Genomic DNA, 19,170 nt, shown 5'->3' on the forward strand with positions numbered 1-19,170 from the left:
CATCTGGCCACAGGCTGCTTCACCCAGAAAATAGTTTTCTCCCCTTTTAGACTTAGAATTCTCTGTAAGGTTCTTCTGGTGAGAATTGTATGTCTATATGAATAGTATCCAGAGTAAGGAAGCCTCAAAAGAAAACATAAATTACCTGTTTTTGCTGCAGTGAAACTTTGTACATATGAAAGTTTGTTTTAAGGTAATCCATAGTAGGATATGTTAAAACAAGTATATTATTATTTGTTATATGTTGGGTGTATTTTGACTCTTAACAAAGATTCTAATTTGTTTTTCTTTTTTCTGAATGTAGTAGATAAGTGGTTCCATCACCAGAAAAACTAAGGAAATTTCTCTGGAATACAAGCTGATACTGCAGCATCCTATTCATCTGGGAGTATTAGATGCAAAAGTAGTGGCTTTTCAAAGCTTTGAATATACAGAACTAATCTAACAAAGCAAATTCTGCTGTGACCAATCCAGTATATTCAGCATGTTATCTAAAAGCATTTTTTCATATCAACTCAGATAACTCTTGGTACATGCTTAAATATCAAAGCAGTTGTAATTTAGAAGTCATTTGTGAATAAATGTGCAAGATAAGTACATATTGGATGTATATGTGTTAGAAATAAAATTATTTTGCTGAAATTGGGCTTATGATATTTTTATTATAATCTGAAGCTGACATTACCAAGCAAGCACGGGTGCTGTTTGGTGTTTGTTTTCTATCAGTGATCTTACAATTAAATTTTATAATTATTAGACTAAAACTGACTTTATTTTTAGGAATCGGAGAATGAGATCCCTTATTTATATAGTAGTTTGATACTATCTGCTTTCACCTAATTCCTAGCATCCCACTAGCAAAAGCTTTTTAATTTATATATTAGCAGAAAGCACAACCTTGCTCACCTTTTGAAATGATATAGTTACTTCTTTTACTTCTAATTGAACCTTTAAGTCATTTATATTCTGAGTTATCAGCCAGAATAGTTTTGTGATTAAGTTCATGGGCTTTGGACCTATACAGGCCTGAATTTTTAATTCTAACTTCTACTTATTAGCTCTGTAATCTTAGGTCAGTTATCAACCACCCAACTTCAGTTCCCTCATTGTAAGAGAAATGAATGTTTTAAACATTCAGATTATTTTTAGTTGAATTTTTTATTGAGATTGTTGATTAATGTGCAGTTAGTTGTGAGAAATAATACAGAGTGATTCTCTCTATACCCTTCCCAGTTTCCCCCAAAGGTAAGATTTTGTAAAACTGTTGTATAATACGCCACCAGGACATGTGCTTTTATACAATCCACCAATCTTATTCAGATTTCCCAGTTTTATCTGTAATGATTTGAATAATATATCTATACAAGTTAATCACCTATGTAAGTTCCTATATTATACAAGATACCAATTCTCTTCTATGTTTTATAGTTTTACATTTTACATTTAAGTCTATGATCCATCCTATGTTTTATAGTTTTATATTTAAGTCTATGATCCATTTTAAATTAATTTTTGTATAAGGTGTGAGGTTTAGATCAAGGTGCATTTTTTTTTTCCTATAAATGTCCAATTGCTCCAGTACTATTTGTTAAAAGGTTATTCTTCCTGTACTGAATTGATTTGGGGCTTTTATTAAATATCAGTTGAGCATATATGTGTGGGTCTATTTCTGGGTCCTCTGTTCTATTCTACTGATCTATGTGTTTGTCCCTCTGTCAGTATTATACTCTTGATTACTACAGCTGTATGGTAAGCCTTACTAGTGAATAGAATACTTTCTCCCACTTTATTTATTATGATTGTTTAGTCGCAGGTCTGTGCTTTTTTATTTAAATTTTAAAATAAATTTTTCGTATGTTTATTGTCTATGCCTATAAAAAAATTCTGAGATTTTGATAGGCATTATGTTAAACATTTAGATCAATTTTAGCCATGTGTTTGTTTAGTTTCCTAACATATTTCTGTTAGTGATTTCTAGTTTGATTCCATTATGGTCAGAAAACACATTATGTAAGATTTCAGTACTTTTTATGTTGTTGTTTTATGGCGCAGGATGTGGTCTGTCTTGGGGAATGTTCCATAACTGCTTAGAAAAAATATGTGCATTTTGGTGATGTTGGGATTCTATTTGTTAACTAAATCCTGTTGATTGGTAGTGTTGTTCAGATCTTACATATCCTTGTCGATATTCTATTACTTTTATCAGTTGCCAAAAGGAAGGTGTTGAAGTCCTCAGTTATAACTGTATTCCTCTATTTCACTTTTTAGCTCTATCAGGTTTTTAAAATTTTTTTTCATTTATTTTGAGGCTCTGTTTTGGTGTTGTACACATTTAGGATCTTTATGTCTTCCTGGTGGATTGATCCTTATATCATTATGTAATGTTCCTTTTTGTCTCTAGTAATTTTCTTTGCTCTGTAGTCTACTTTATCAGATATTAAATACAGCCACTTTTTAAGATTAATGTTTGCAGTGGTTTATCTTTTTCTATTCTTTTACTTTCAACCTACATATGTTGAGTATGAAGTGAGTTTCTTATAAATAGCATATAGTTGAGTTATAGTTTTTTATCCACTCTTCCAGTCTCTTAACATATTTAGACCATTTACATTTAAAATAATTATTGCTGTGTAAGCACTTTATCCTGTTTGGGGTTTGCTCAGTTTCATGGGTCTATAAGTTTGTGTCTCTCACCAAATTTGGGATTTTTCTGCCATATTTCTTCAAGTACACTTTCAGCCCCAGCCCCACTCTCCTCTTTCGAGACTGACAATATGAATGTTAGGTCTTTTGTTATTGTCCCACAGGTCTGTAGGCTCTGGTGTTTTTTTTCCAGTCTATTTTATCTCTTTTTCAGACTGGGTGAGTTCTATTGTTCTGCCCTCATTCACTGAATCCATCCTCTGTAATCTGCACTCTAATACTGAGACTACCCAGCAAGTTCTATCATTTCCATTTGGTTCTTTTTTAATAACTTCTATTTCTTTACTGAGATTTTCCATTTTTAAAACTTATTTCAAGGGAATTTCAAACTGATTATCTAATTGCAGTTTTTGGACGGCTGCTTTAAAATCCTCGTCAAGATTCATCTCAGTGTTGGCATCTATTCTCTTTTCTCATTCAAGTTGTAATTTTCTTGGTTCTTGATATGATGGGTGATCGTTAATAGTATCCTAGACATTTTGTCTGTTAGGAAACTCTAGGTCCTATTTAAATCTTTTATTTTAGCAGGCATCACCCTATTTGGGTTTGTCACATGTTCGTGGCCTACTTTTGTGGACTGTGGTTTCAGTGGCAGTTTAATTTTCAGCAGCTTTGCAGGGTTATTTTGGTCTGCTTGGTTTTTCTGGTGCTGCAAGTGCTGCTTGAGGGGAATGGGTACTCTGGGTAGAAGAGTGTGGAGGTCCCCTGCTTGGTTCTCCCAACCCCACTTCCCCACTACCTTGCTGTCTCTGGGTGGAGGAGGAGAGTCTTAGGCTGCAGGGATAAAGAGGCTTCCTAAACCAATCCACCTGCTGTAAGCTGTATTTCTCCCTCAGGCTCAGCCCACCCATCCACCTAGATAACCCCTGGTGGAAAGGGGGAGACTCAGGCCTTGTGGGGAAAGAGAGCACCTTCCCTGGTGGCTTATTTCTGCTGGGCCCCCAAGGATTCCCCTTGCCAAGTGGTAGCTTGCTCAGCAGAGGGACCCCCCATTCTCTGAAGGGGAGGAATAAGCCTATCTGGGCTGCCTTCTATTGCTAGGTCGAAGTCTGGAAGATTCCCCTCCTTATGTTGGGTGGTAGGATCCACGTTTCCTGCCACTGTGCTGTGCTCTGGTCTTGAGGTCCCAAACCAGCTCTCTTTCTTACCACCTTTCAGAGTTCTCCTTGGGTGTTTTGTTTTGTTGCCATTCCAGGGTTTATAGCTGTGCTTAGCAGGGAGAGGCAGGGAAAAGGGGACTGTGCCATCGTGACCAGAATCAGAAATGTCAGCCTTTAGAGTTTAGTAATTTTTCTTACTTTGTGTAAGTCCTTCTATTTTTAAATGTTCCCTCAGTCATTATGTGATTTCTGAAGTGATTTGTTAGGATATGAAATATGTTTTCTAATGAAACATTATATAATGTGGCTGAATAGGAATCACCCACTCATATTTATGGAAAGGGGGACAGAACACTAGCAGGAAGAAATGTCAGCAAGTTTGTGTAAGATTCTCTATAGAAAGCTTCCACTCCTGTTAAAGCAAGGAAATGTATAATACTTTTATTAGCTTGCTAGGGCTGCTGTAACAAAGTATCACAAACTAGATGGGTTAAACAACAGAAATTTATTATCTCACAGTTCTCGATCCTAGAAGTCTAGATCACAGTGTCGGTGTCACCAGGGCCATGCTCACTGTGAAGGAGTTAGGGGAGGATCTGTTCCAGGCCTCTCTCCCTGCTGCTGGTAGTTCCTGGCTTGTGACAGTATAATCGTAATAGTATTCTCTGTGCTTATTTAGGTCCAAATTTCCCCTTTTCATAAGGACACCAGTCACATTGGGTTAGGGGCCCACTCTACTTCAGCGTGATCTCATCTAAACTACATCTACAATGATCCTATTTCCAAACAAAGTCACATTATGTGGACTGGGGGTTAAGACTTCAAGGAGAGGCTTTGGGTATTTGAAAAGCTATCTTCTTCATTGATGCTATATTAAAGTTATCTGCATATTAAAGCCAGAAAGAAATCTTAACCCCTAGAACTGCCGTTCTACAAACATGAGATTAACTTTGTCCCAGGCACTGTTTTAGATACTGGGACACAGTGTTAAACTAGATGGATAGTCTGGATAGGTTCATTATGTTCCGCAATCCCCAAATCTCAGCAGTTTAAGAAAACAAAGTTTATTCCTCACTCACACAAAGTTGGCTCTGCCTCTAGGCAGCTGCCCTCCATTTGATAGCTAAGCATGGTGCTTCCATATTAACATGTGTTTTCTTATGCTGACCACCATATCAGAGGCAGAAAGTGTTGGGTTCTTGTACTAGTGATTACATACGTTTGCCCAGAAGTGACATATCAAGGATGTTCTCATTTCATTGGCTAATGCAAGCCTTATGTCCATGCTTAACCGTGGAATGAAGTCTTAACCATTTACACTTAGTGAGAATGCCAAGTACTTTGAAACATTATACACAGAATTTTTTTTGAGGAGAAAAGGGACCTAAGTAACTTGCCCAAGGTCCCTCAGATAGTAAATAGTAGAGGCAATACTGAAATCCAGTCAACTGACTTTGAGACTAGGGGTTTTCCCACTATTGTTTCTTGGTCTTCTCAATCATCATTAATGTATACTTAATCCATCAAACTGATTTACTTAGTCATGCCTCTTTTGTTAAACTTTGTTGTTTCTAATGTTTAGCTCTTTGTTGTCTTTGGGCATAACTTTTTTCCTTGGGATTATTTTCTAAGAATAATTTTTCAGGGGTGGATTACAAGGTCACAGAATACAGACATTTTTGTTCCTCTTTGTGTTCTGCAAGTTTTTTTAATTTTTTTTTCCTTTTTTGCCAGTTTTCAATGCAGCATATAACCTTATTTCCATGGGTCTGGATATCATACAGAGATGACTATATTACCATGGTCAAATTACTCTAACCTATTTGAGCATAAGATTTTCCATCTGTAAATGGTGATACCATCATCACAGAGTTGAAGGAAGGCAGGTGAAGGACTCAGCCCAGTGCCAGGGTCATAGTCGGTGCTCAGTGAAGGCCATTTGTTCGCAATTGTAATCTCAACAACGCTGAGTGTGCTTAATGCATTTTTTTTTTCAGGAATCTGAAACACTGGCACAGTTGTGTAAAACGTCTGAATGAGAATTTAGATTGGAAATTCAAAATTCATTTTTATCATCACTGAGCCCAAGCCTACATGTGCTGCAGCTGTAATGACAATTATGTCCTCTGGGATCCGCACATAGGCTCTGCAAGGGCTTAAATTGTGCTTTTGCACTGAATGTTCTAAGCTTTCCCTATTGCTTTCCGGGAGTGTAGGCAGAAGGGTATTTGCGTTTACATTGACGAGAGTTCTAAGCAAAGAGTGGACAAGTATTTATTGAAGAGTTATAAACTTGAGTTAATTGTCACATAGTTCATTGCTTCCTCTGTTAGTCTTTGGGATCTTTCTCCTAGTTATTACAAAACGTTTAACAGAAAATATTCACCAAGAGTAAGATTAAGCAACAAAAATCACAAGATTATGTGGCAATCTGACCTTAAAAAGAAGTCCGAGAGCAATTTGGCAATTTCTATCAAAATTTTAAATTCACATTTACCCTTTGAGTCAGCAATTTTGCTCTAAGAATTCATTCTGGTCAAATAAGAATAGTCAACCAAACACACAGTATATGGCAGCTCTGTTTATATAGCGAAACCTGGAAAAATATCTAACTGTCCAATCAAGGAATGGCTCAATATATTATCTGGACCATGTAACAGTTAAAGAATGAAATCACTGCATGGGCTGATAGGGAAAAGAAGTTCAAAATATGTATGAAAAGAGAAAGCGGTAATGCTCCACAGCAGCCAACGATGGCTTGTGGTCCAAATCCAGCCTGCTGTCTGATAATAAAATTTTATTGGGACACAGCTACACCCATTCATTTACAAATTGCTGTGGCTGCCTTCAAGCTATGATGGAGTTTAATAGTTAGAACAGGGACCATACAGTTCCGCAAAACAGAAAATATTTACTTTCTGACCCTTTACTAAAAACATTTGCCAATCCCTGCTCCACCCATGATTCTATTTGTGTTTTTTACAAAAGCAGCATTGGGTATAGACAATTTCTGGAAACAAAAACCATAGATAATGATTATCTTGGGGGGGGGATGGGAATATAGTGTGGAAGAAGTGGGGTCCAGGGAGTTTCTCTCCTCTTTATATGCGTCTATGCTCTGAATTATTTTTCTAAAAGCCTGTATAACTTAATTAAAAATTTTTTTTTAAAGAAAATCAAGTAGAACACCAATGGATGGTGCTCAGAACAGCTTGTGGTAGATGGTTCCTGGCTCAAGGCAGCCTCTCTTCCAGTGGTCCCTGAACCTGAGAGATATCTGTTAAAAAAAAAAAAAAAAAAAGTATATATATCAGACCTGAATTGGAACTGGGAGGGGCTGGGCTCTGCAAACTAATTTTTAGCCAGTTCCCCTAGGTGATTCTAACAATGATGTTTGAAACCACTACCCTAGTAATAAATCTCAGAGATTGGCAAAAGATTTCTCAGGGGGTTGTAATGTAATCAGCATGAGATAATCCAGTGAACCGCAGCAACAATAATAGCTCCCGTTTGTGAGCATGTCCCAAATGTCAGGTCCTGTGCTACAGGCTTTATGTACTTCATCTTGTTTAATTCTCCTGCAACACTGAGCCAGGGAGGCTCAGTGACTTGCCTGAAGTCTCTGAGTGTCCTGTCACCATGCACTGTGTGAGGGGCTGGGAACGTGGGAGAAAGACACCATCCTAGCTCCACTGCCCTCCCTGCAGTGAAAAGTTAGTCTCTTTCACCTGGCCAGCTGCATAATGCTGGTTGCACTTCGTGAGGTGTCTCAGAGACTAACCAGCTGGGTCACCTGCCGCACATAATGTAACTTTATGCAACTCTTGCAAAATGAGGGGCTTGACCTGGGTTCCCTGGAAGGCCTGTTCCAGCTGACACCTATGCCTCCAGCTTAAAGTAGCCATCACTCTCTGCATAGTGTGGCATTGCTGTCTCTCCTCTCAGCTCATTAAAATACATCATAAGCATGGAACTTGGATCCCTAAATAGCCTGTCAGCTCCTCACAGGCAGAGACTATGCCACTGTAGTTTTTATACTCTATTGTTCAGCACAGCACTGAGTCTATAGTAAGTGTTCAGTAAATACCTCTGACTTCTTCTCGAGTGGCTTTACAGTCAGAAATATAACCATAGCGTGCTCAAGGTGACAGAGCCAGCAGCTGCTGACTGCCTGCTTCCACAAAGAAGAGCTGAGTGTACATTAGTGTAGAATGATGTGTGGCTTTCAACACAGAGGCTCCAGAACTCCATGGGAACACAGCCTGTGCCAAGGAATATGAAAGCTACAGGGTAGACACTGTGCAAAGCCCTGGGCCTTCAATTTTACTAGAGAGTGAAATAATCACAAACTTATTTATAGGTTAAAAAACGTAGGCATGTTAATGGTTTTGAGTGCTAGTTTTCCAATCAATTTTAGAGAAACATTCTATTCCAGGGCAATTTGCTATTTGTGGCTTCTGTCTTAGGGCTATGCCACCAGATCCCTGGAGTCAAAGTTGATCCTCTTTTGGTTTTGAAGTAAATTCAGAGGCAAAGTGTGCAAGAAATAGCTTTGTGCTGGGAGTCATGAGACTTGAGTTCTGGCTCCAGCTTGGTGTGACATCAGCAGAACTTTTCACCTTTCTGGGACTGTTTCCTTGTTTTGTATTATAAGGTAGTGGTCTCCTACCTTGAGCATATATTTTAAAGTGGAAGATGTCATGTCTCTATGATTCTGATATAGTCCAGTCGAGCAGGGATGAGGTAGAAAATAATCCTCTCTGAGGGGGACAAAATGGTGGTTAGGGGAATAATATAAGGTTTAATCCATATTTGCATGATTCTGAACTTGCAGACCACAAAGAATGGTCATGACCATTTGCTGTGTCAGGGTATGTTCATAGCTTTTCTTGGAAGATGTGGCATGGCAAGTTGGAACCTGAGGTACAACCTCACTAAGATGGTGTGCTGTGGTTGGATTTCACTTTTTCTCCCCATTTCCTGCCAGGGTGGTAGTTTGCAGTGACAGAAAGTTAAAGGTTGTGGTTGGAAGTCACAGGAATGAGATCTGAGGGTTGAGGAAGGAGGACACTTTTGGATACCCTGTGTATGCTTGGGCTTTATCCTCAGTTGCAAAATTCTTAGGAAAGGAATCTACCAGAAGGATTTGAGTGGGGGGAGAGTAACCAGGAGAACTGAGCTCCCTTCTTTATGAACAAATACTCTTTCCTAAGGAACAACAGAGGGAAGCAGAAGGTCATGGAGATTACCAAGAGAGATGGATCTGTTTCCCTTTTACTTCAAAGCTTGACATGAGTGCTATATGCCAGCACTGAAGTCCTAGGGATCCTGCCAGGAAGAAGACAGTGAACTTCTCTTATACATGATTTTCTGTATTTGTGTGCAAGCAATACATCCAAACGATAGATCTCAACAAATAATAGATAAGCCTTTTATCTTTTCTGTTGGGGAGGTGCTAACGGCGGTATAATAGTCAGGGAGAGAGGATTCCATAAATAGTATTTATTTTAGAAAAATCTGAAAAAAAAAACAAATAAATATAGTGATGGTTTAATGTACTTCTAAACAGTGGAACATACATATACATAAATACATATACATCCACATATATACATATATGCTAGCCAATCTTCATTATTTCTCATTATTTGCAGATTCCAAATTTTTGTATTTGCCTACTTTAAAATTTATTTGTAACCTCAAACTCAATACTTGTGGTACTTTCATGGTCATTTACAGCTATGCATAGAGAGGCGAAAAATTTGAGTTACCTGATGTGCACATTCCCAGTGGAAGTCAAACAAGAGGATGCTCTGCCTTCTTGTTTCAGGGCTCATACCGTAATTAAGTATCCTACTGTGGTCAACTTAGTGCCATGTTTTTTGCATTTGTGTGCTTTTTGTTGATTTCACTGTTTAAAATAGCCCCGAGTATAGTGGAGTGCTCAGTGCTGTTCAGTGTTTCTAAGCAAAGGCTGTGATGTGTCTTAGGGAGAAAATATATGTGTTAGATAAGCTTTGTTCAGGCATGAATTATACTGCTGTTGGCTATGAGTTCAATGTCAATAAATTAACAAACTATATTAAATAAGATATCTTTAAGCAGAAACACACATAAAACAAGGTTATGTATTGATCAGTAGATGAAAAGGTTGTAAACAGAAAATTGCAAGAATTGTATTTCCCCAGGGAGCAATGGTTCAGTATATGCTACTTCAGTGTTTGGGGTGATTTTATAGAACATAACTACTGTGAAAATTGAGAATTGGCTGTACATAGATACACCTCTGTGTGTGTGTGTGTGTGTGTGTACGCACACGCGCGCGCACACACACACACAAAATTGGGAAGTTGATTTACACCTTTGTAACTTGCTATTTGAACCTAACCTAATGTAAACTTTTCTCCATTTATAAAAACATTCAACACTATATAAACTGACTCAAACAATTACATAAAAATATATAATAGTACACTTACTAATCACCTATGACTTGCCTTTTGGTTTACTTTCAGTTTCTTCTGATTTTAAATAATGCTACAATGAACATCTTCATAAATAAATCTCAGAAAACATCTCTGATTTTTGTTCTGAAGATAAATTCTTAGAACTACAGGGTCTATGAGTATGCAGATTTACAAATATTTTGACATGTGCTCAATTGCCCTCCAGAAAGGTCTTTTTAGTCTGCCCTCTTGCCAGCTGCTTATGTAAGTGCCTCAAATCTCAGGGTTCTGAACATAATAAAAAAATCTCAGTTTATTAAATGTACTTTCTCATTCCTTCTAGTAATGTCTAATTAACCCTCAAAAGAATGCTCTAACCTTGTGTTTCTCAAACGTCAGTGTGCATCAGAATCACCTCGAGGGCTTGTTAAAAATGAATTGCTGGACCCAATCCCAGAGATTTCATGCATTAGGGGTGGAACTTGAAAATATGTATTTCTAGCAAATTTGCAGGTGATGCTAGTCCGTAGACTGTACTTGGAGAGCACCGCACCAGGGAGACTTAACTTTTCCTATGGACTTACTCTGTACTGTGAATTGTGCTAAGTGATCTGTCTTACTTTGCACTCTACATTTTGCTTCCTGTGACTTATCACTAGCAGAATGTGGACTTTATAGGCTTGCTTATATCTAATAAGCATGTGTTACAAATTTACCTTATACTGGCACAAGGTGACAGAATACCACAATTTCACATTTTTTTGCCTTCAAGTTTACTGGCAAGGAGAAGCATTAAAAATTATTACAGACATGGAGAAACTGGACCCCCTCATACACTGCTGGTGGGAATGTAAAATGGTGCAGCCACTTTGGAAAACAGTTAGGCAGTTCTTTAAAAGCTACAAACATAGAATTACCAAATCACTCAGAAATTTCACTCCTAGGTATATACCCAGAAGATGTGTCCACTCAAAAATCTGTACACAAATGTTCATAGCGGCATTATTCCTAATAGCCAAAAAGTAAATACCTCAGATGTTTACCAACTGATGAATGGATAAATAAAATGTGAAATATTATTCAGCCACGAAAAGGAATAAAGTACTGATACACACTACAACATGGATGAACCTAAAAAACATTATGCTAAGTGAAAGAAGCCAGACACAAAATGCCAAATATTGTATGATTCCATTGACAGGAAAGTCTAGAATAGACAAATCCATAGAGACAGAAAGTAGATTAGTAGTTGCCAGAAGCTGGGAAAGGATGGCAAATAATGCTAATAGGTATGGGGTTTCTTTTGGGGATAGAGAACATTTTCCAAAATTGGGCTGATGATTGCTCAACTCTGTGAATACTAAAAACCACTGAATTATATACTTTAAATGCTATGTGAATTATATCTCATTAAAGCCATTACCAAATAAACAAAAATCATTGTAAACCAACATTGGAGATGCTATAATAGTAGAAAAGAAGCAGAGGGACAATATGGGGAGGGGCCACCCAGGAAAGGCTGACCAGGGGTTTTGCTTGACCTGGGTCTTGGAGCAGCAAGGTGCAGAAGAGAGAGCAGTGTTGCAGACGGAGGGAATAGCCCATGCAAGTATAGACACAGGAAGGATCCCAAGGCTGAAGAAGATGTTGATAAAACTAAAATTAAAGAATCATAAAATCCATTTCTTCATGCACTCAGGCAGTTACTGAACAAACTTCATGGGGGCACCTACTATATGCCAGGGATTGTGCTAGCCACCAGAGACACTATAATGAGTTAGATATTATTCTTATCCATTTTCTGCATATTAACATTTTAAAAGTTACCCAACGTTACAGAGCAAGTAACTGGAAAAAGTGAGATTTAAACCCAGCCCATCTGACTCCAGAGCACATTTTCAAAGAACGTTATAAGATTATGCAGCCCCGTAAATAGCCATAATTTAACATAAATGCATAAATATCACACATATATTTCCCCTGCCTCTCTCCTCTCTCCTCTCTCTCTCTCTCTCTCATCTCACTCTCTCTTTCAATCTTTTTCTTTTTCTAGCTTTGGAATAACACTAACATTGTATAAGTTTGAGGTATACAAAATGTTGACGTGATAACATGTATTGTAAAATGATTGCCACCATAACATTAGCTAACAACTCTACCAATGTCATGTCACATAATCACCCTTCCTTTTTTTTATGGTGAGAACATTTAAGATCTACTCTCTTAGCAACTTTCAAGTATATAATATAGTATTATTAACTATAATCACCATGCTTTATATTAGGTCCCCAGACTTATTCATCTTATAACTGGAAGTTTGTACCCTTTGACCAATTATCTCCTTATTTACCTCCAACCCCTTGCCCCTGGTAACCACCACTCTGCTGTTTCTAAGAGTTGGGCTTTTTTAGGTTACCTATACAGTAGTCCCCTTATGTATCCCCCTTATCCATGGGGGATATATTCCAAGTACCCCAGTGAATGCCCGAAACTGCAGATAATACCAAACCCTGTACATACTAAGTTTTTTCCTATACGTATATATCTATATAATGTTTAATTTATAAGTTAGGCACAGTAAAAGATTAACAACAACAATAAAACAATTATAACAATATCCTGTAAAAAGTTAAGTGAATGCACTCTCTCTCCTATCTTATTATACTGAATTCACCTTTGTTCTTGTGATGTGAGATGATAAAATGCCAAACCTATTTCTGAATCTGTGTAACCATCCCCTATTTGCAAAAACAGGCTTGGTGTCACTTGTTTCAGGGGATCCCTTGCTGAAGTCTTCACAGAGGCTCAATGCTTTCTGGTACAACACATTACCACCAACAGAAAACACATTTTCTGTTCATTTTTTTCCCCATCCCCCAATGTGTTTTCCACCTTAAGCACTTTTCACACACTGTGGCCGTAACTTTTGCAGTTTGAGAATTCTTTCTTTGTCATTGATTTTTGATAATTTTAATACGATGTGTCTTGGAGAAAGCTTTTTTGGGTTGAGATAATTGGGTGTTCTGTTGACTTCTTGAATTCCAAGCTCCAACTCATTCCTTAGATTTGGGAAATTCTCAACTATTTGTCTGAAAATGCTTTCTAGTCCCTACTCCTCTTCCAACCCTTCGAGAATGCCCATTGTTCTTATGTTTCCTCTCCTGATGGTATCAGCTAGTTCTTGCATTTCTCTTTCATTATTTTTCATTCTTCGGTTTCTCTCTTCTTTCTTCTGATTTTCAGATTTCTGTCTTCAATATCACTCTTCATCTCTAGAAGTTCTATTTGGTTCTTTTTAAGGGTTTCAATCTCTTTGCTAAATAAATCATTCTGCTCATTTAGTTATTTTTTCAATTCCTGAAATTGTTGATATGACTTGTTTTGGATCTTATTTAGGTTTTTCAGAAGTACCATCCTGAATTCTCTGTCATTTAAGTCACATATTTCTATGTCTTTAGGCTTATTTTCTGGAGATTTTTCTTTCTTTCTGAGCTGCCTTGTCATCTTGGTTGTTCATGGTGTTTAATGGACTATCTCTCTGCCTGGGCATCGATGGAAGTGTATTGCTTTTTTTTTTTTTTTTCCCAGAAAGATTTATTATATAAAAAAAGTCTCTCTTTAGTCTGTTACAAATAATGCATTTTTCTTTTGGTTTCCAATAGGTGGCATCTAAGCCTCTTGGATCCCTACTTTATATAATGTCTTAGAAATGCCCCTTTTCTCCTTCTAGATGTTTAATCACGCTCACTACCCTCGGCTTCAGTCTCTGTCAGTGTTAGCAACAGTTTCAGCAGCGTTTGCTCAGATTCCCCTGGGGCTCCACAGCGTTGGGTCACGGAGGGAATGGGGGGAGGGGCCCTCTGGGTTGGGAGTTGGGGGCTGTGGCTCAGCCTGGATTTTGCAACCGGAGCTGATAAAAATCAACTTGTATCTCTGTGGTCCCTGCTGCCCCTGCTTCTATGCTTTCCACCCTGATGCCTGGGCACTGCCCCTGGCCACGTGGAGCTCACAGCTCTCCCAGGCAGGGCTGTTCAGGGAACCTACTGCACCTTCTCTCCTCCCCTCTCCTCCTACAGGGAGCTCCAGCTGCGAGGCGGCTTGTTTCTCCCAGTCTACAGACCAACTCCCAAGGTTCTGACCTGTGGTAGCTCTCATGTACAGATCCCATGCTCAGATGTGCCAGTGTGCAGTTTGGGTGTTTTTTGTTGAGTTTTAGATGGTCAGTTTATTGTTGTTTCAAGGGGAGAGATCTGGGGACGTCTCTCACTCCACCATGTTTCTGATGTCCAACTTTTGCAGTTTGAGATGCAACAGCAAGACTAGCACAAATTTTTTTCCTTCTTCACAATTTCATCAATAGAAGATTCATTCTTACTGCAGATCTTAACAACCTCAACATATGATTTTAATTCCTTAAGTCAAGAACTTTAACTTTTTCATGTAAAGGAAGCACTTTACACCTTATCTTTGGCATATCTGAATTGCCAGCATCTCTATTCTTCTGCTTTGGGGCCTTCATTAAGTAAAATAAATGTTACTCAAACACAAGCACTGTGATACCATGACAGTATACCTGACAACCTAGTCAGCTACTAAGTGTCTAAAAGGCAGGTAACATATACAGTATGGAGACACTGGACAAAGGGATTTGTGTCCTGGCAAGACAGAGCAGGGTGGTGCAATTTCATTATGCTACTCAGAATGGTGTGCAATATAAAACTGCGTATAAAAGGGGCACTACTGTATAAATGTTACAGTATTTATCTTTCTCTGTCTAGCTTATTTCACTTAGTGTAATGTCTTCCACGTTCATCCATGTTGTGGCAAATGGCAGGATTTCCTTTTTCTCATGGCTGAAAAATATTTCATTGTACATACATACCACATTTTCTTTATCCATTCATCACTGATAGACATTTAGGTTGTTTCCATATCTTGGCTATTGAAAATAATGCTACAATGAATATGGGAGTACAGATATCTCTGACTTATGCTGTTTCATTTCCTTTGGATATACCCCTAAGTGCAATTGCTGGATCATATGGAAGCTCTATTTTATTTTTTGACACTCCTATACTGTCTTCCATAGTTGCTGTACCAATTTACATTCCCACCAAAACTGCACAAGGTTCCCTTTTCTCCCCATCCACACCAACACTTGTCTTTTTGATGATAGCCATTCTAACAGGTGTGAGGTAACATCTCACTGTGGTTTTGGGTTGCATTTCCTTGATGACTAGTGATTGAGCATCTTTTCATGTACCTGTTGGCCATTTGTATGTCTTCTTTGGAAAAATGTCTACTTAGTTCCTCTGCCCATTTTTCAGTCGGATATATTTTTTTGCTATTTAGTTATATGAGTTCTTTATATATTTTGGATATTATATATATATAATTTACAATTTTTTCTTCCATTCTATAGATTGTCTCTTAATGTTGATTATCTTTTGAGACAGTCCCATTTATTAATTTGCTTTTGTTGCTTATGATTTTGGTGTCATATCCAAAAAACCGTTAAGACCAATTTTGAAGAGCTTTCTTCCCCCATGTTTTCTTCTAGGAGTTTTACAGCTTTAGTTCTTATGTTTAAGACTCTAACCCATTTCAAGTTAATTTTTATGAGTAAACAGGAGTCCAATTTCATTCTTTTTCATGTGGTTATTTGATTTTCCCAACACCATTTATTGAAGAGACTATCATTTTCCCATTTTCTTGGCTCTCCTGTCAAATATTACTTGACCATATATGTGAGGGTTTATTACTAGGCTCCAGGACTTACACCAGCAGCTTCCCAGTTCTCAGGCCTTTGGACTCGGACTGAATTATATCACTGACATTCCTGGGTCTCCAGCTTGCAGACAGATCATGGGATCTCTTGGCTTCTAAAATTGCATGAGACAATTTGTATAAATAAATCTCCTCTTATATATATCCTATCTTCTGTTTCTCTGCAGAACCTTGACTAACACAGACGCTTTTCAGTCTCCATTTTAGTTTCTTAGCACCTGTTTAGCTAATGTTGAGCATGTGTAGGGGAATAATAGAGTGGACAGAAGAATTACATAAAACTCCTGTTTCAACACTCCACTGGCTCTCCAGATCACTCACAATAAAAGCTAAAGTTCTCACAGTAGCCTACAAAATTCTAAAGATTTTCCCTCTACTGGAAAACAATTCTCCATGAGTCTCTTACATTTCTATACTTCTGGAGCCAAGGTACTGGCTGCCTTTGGACTATCTTTTCAAAGATAGATATAACGAACAGCTTTAGGAGACAGACTCTCTGGGGCAGGGGATAGGTTTGTTTATTGTCCAGTATAATAATATCTCCTTCTGGGTCAAGGGCTTGCAATCTATTAAGAAAGATTTGAGTTCCCTAAGCTGGGAGTTCCTCAGCTGTGATGCAGACCCACCATATGGGCTGCTCTGTGTCACTTGCAAAGGACTTGGGAGCGGGTGGAGAGGGGGACGGAGGGGAGCAAGTGGAAAAGACACAAACATGAAGTTCATGCTATTTGCTATGCTTGAGGTTATAAAATCCTTTGTTTCTGCCCTAGGAGTCTCCTCTCTGCCAGTATCCATGGAAATGTATCAGGCTAAGTCGTTAGCTTGCAAATGAGATAAAGTCTCAGAACCTTTCCAATTCTTAACTGCTTACCCACACCTCTCTCACCTCATCTGCTACTCCTTCCCTTGTCATCCCTGCCTAGCTACTCTGGCCTCCCAGCTGTTCATGGACTCTGTCAAGCATACTCCTGCCTCATGGCCTCTGCACATGCTGTTTTCAGCCTGGAATATTTTATCCCCAGATGTCCTTCAGGTCCTGTCCAAATGACACCTGAGTGGAGTCTTCCTTCACTACTCTATGTAAAATAGCCTTGCCACCAGTAAACAGGTGGAATTTTGCCAACCTAATGGATGAAAATGGAATCTCAATGAGTTTTAAATTTTTTATTATTTTCTATATCTGTATATTCTATAACATTTACAATATTTCCATTAATAGTTTATTGTGCTTAAGAGCCATTTACACTTCTTTTCCTGTGAGTTGTCTGGTCCTATCCTTTGCCTATTTTTCTAATGATAGTTGGTATTTTTCATATTAATTTTTCACTTGCCTTGGATGTAATTACATATACTTTTTCTCAACTCGTTATCTGTCTTTTGAGTTTATGGTGTCATTATTATTTTAATGTGAAAGTTTTCTATTTTTCTGTAGTTGAATTTATCAATTTCTAATGGCTTCTGGATTTTCAATCAAAACCAGAAAGCTCTTTTCCATTTTAAGATTATAAAGAATTCATCCATGCTTTCTTCTATTTTTCTAGTACTTTTACAGCGTTGTTTCAAAATATACAAATCTCTGAATCATTTGGAACTTATTTGGTGGAGCATGTGGCTCATAAATTCAACTTTTAGGGTTTTTTTGACTATCCAATTGTCCCAACCTGTTATTATATATTTTTAAGCACATAATTGAAACATTTATTGAAAACCTACTTGGGGAAAATTGCTAACATGCACAGCAATGCCTCTTTCACCCATCTTAGAGGTGGGTACACTGGCCTAGGGCATTTGTCAACTTGCCCAAGGCTGGTCAGTTGGTAAGTAGAGTTTGCAGATCTTCTGAGAATCTGCATGTGTGCTCTCTCCTTCCTTCCAAGCTTCCCCTCAAACGGCTCTTATGGTTTGGGACCCCCCACACCTCTTGCAACTGCACTTATATCGAGGCCGGTAATCCAATGCATTGGCAGTAATCTAGTTCACTGGGGCAGCCCTGTGCCTTTGGGATGTACACATTAGGGTTCCAAGCCCCATGAACACAGTAACCCTGGTTTAGCCAAAGCTGGTGAGAAGCCTCCAAACATGGACTAATCCCATACTGTGTCTGGGCAGGATTCAAACTCAATGCAGAAGACCCAGAGGATGAAAGGTGGGGGAAAGTATTGCTGGAGTTGCCAGGTGCCACTTTAATTTTATTTCTGCATGTATGTGGTTCTATTTCTGTCCTTTGTTTCACTAGTTTGGCTTTTTGTGCACTAGTACCAACTATTTTAATTACTAAAAATCTACAACATGTTTTAATATCTGATAGTGCTAGTTCCTCCCTCCTTGTTCTTCTTTTTCAGAGCTTGTTTCCTGAGTAGTATTTTTATTTTTCCTTTTGAATTTTAGGAACAAATATGGTAGTTTAAGAAAAATACATAACTTATTAATCCTATTAGTTCTTTTATAGGAATTATGTTAAATTTATAATTTTACATAAAGAGAATTGAAATCTTGGTGATATTGTGTCTTCCTACCCCAAAATATCATTCACTTTTCGATCTGACTCAGTTTTCTTATTTGTAAAATGGGAGCATCACACCAATCTCATAGAATTAAATGAGAAAATGCATGTGACGGACAAAAGTAGGAGCCAACGTGTTACTTTGCCACTTTGCCACTCTCTAGCAAATGAACTTGGGCTTGGTTACCAGACTATTCTGAACTTAGGTTCTCTATTTGTAAACTAGGGGTAATAACTATCTGTTTAATAGGACTGTAATGAGGGTCAGATGAGATGAGGCATGCCAAGTACTCAGTGCACTGCTTGGAACAAATTCTCAAAAAATATTAGGAATCCTAAAAAGTAGGCTATCACAGGGCAATGTGACTTAAAAGCAAAAGTTTGCAGAGATCCACCTTAGGTCGAGGGATCTCAGATCAAATCTTTCCGAGAACCTACCTAACCGTCGGTCACCAATTCCGACTTCCCCCATGCGCCGGAGAAGGCAGTCCGATTTGAAGTCACGATGCCCAGCGTCTAGATCCACCGCGAGCCTCCAGGACGCTGCCTCCACCCTCTGGAACGCGGCGCTGCCACGTCTCGCGCGTCCAGCTCTCTGTACGGGAGGAGGCGTGCCCACGTCGGGCCAGCC

At 38.4% G+C, this 19,170-nt stretch overlaps 1 protein-coding gene and 1 long non-coding RNA gene across 2 annotated transcripts in view; one reads left to right on the forward strand and one right to left on the reverse strand.

Moving 5' to 3' along the window:
* The window catches only part of PPA1 (pyrophosphatase (inorganic) 1), a 39,137-nt gene extending 38,495 nt beyond the window's left edge, over nt 1-642 (forward strand). Inside the window, exon 11 of the mRNA XM_006915550.3 lies at nt 305-642. Within this exon, the coding sequence (XP_006915612.1) occupies nt 305-336 (32 nt within the window). The 3' untranslated portion in view covers nt 337-642. The remainder of the gene's footprint in view (nt 1-304) is intronic.
* Nucleotides 643-9,328: 8,686 nt separating this feature from the next.
* On the reverse strand, nt 9,329-19,145 carry LOC107195901. The gene is made up of 3 exons (XR_003047381.1): nt 18,978-19,145; nt 16,029-16,131; nt 9,329-9,788 (listed from the first exon to the last, which is right to left on the reverse strand). It is a non-coding gene; the product is annotated as an uncharacterized LOC107195901 (long non-coding RNA).
* Nucleotides 19,146-19,170: the final 25 nt, after the last annotated feature.

Source organism: Pteropus alecto, unplaced genomic scaffold (assembly GCF_000325575.1).
Source record: "Pteropus alecto unplaced genomic scaffold, ASM32557v1 scaffold155, whole genome shotgun sequence".
Taxonomy (NCBI): domain Eukaryota; kingdom Metazoa; phylum Chordata; class Mammalia; order Chiroptera; family Pteropodidae; genus Pteropus; species Pteropus alecto.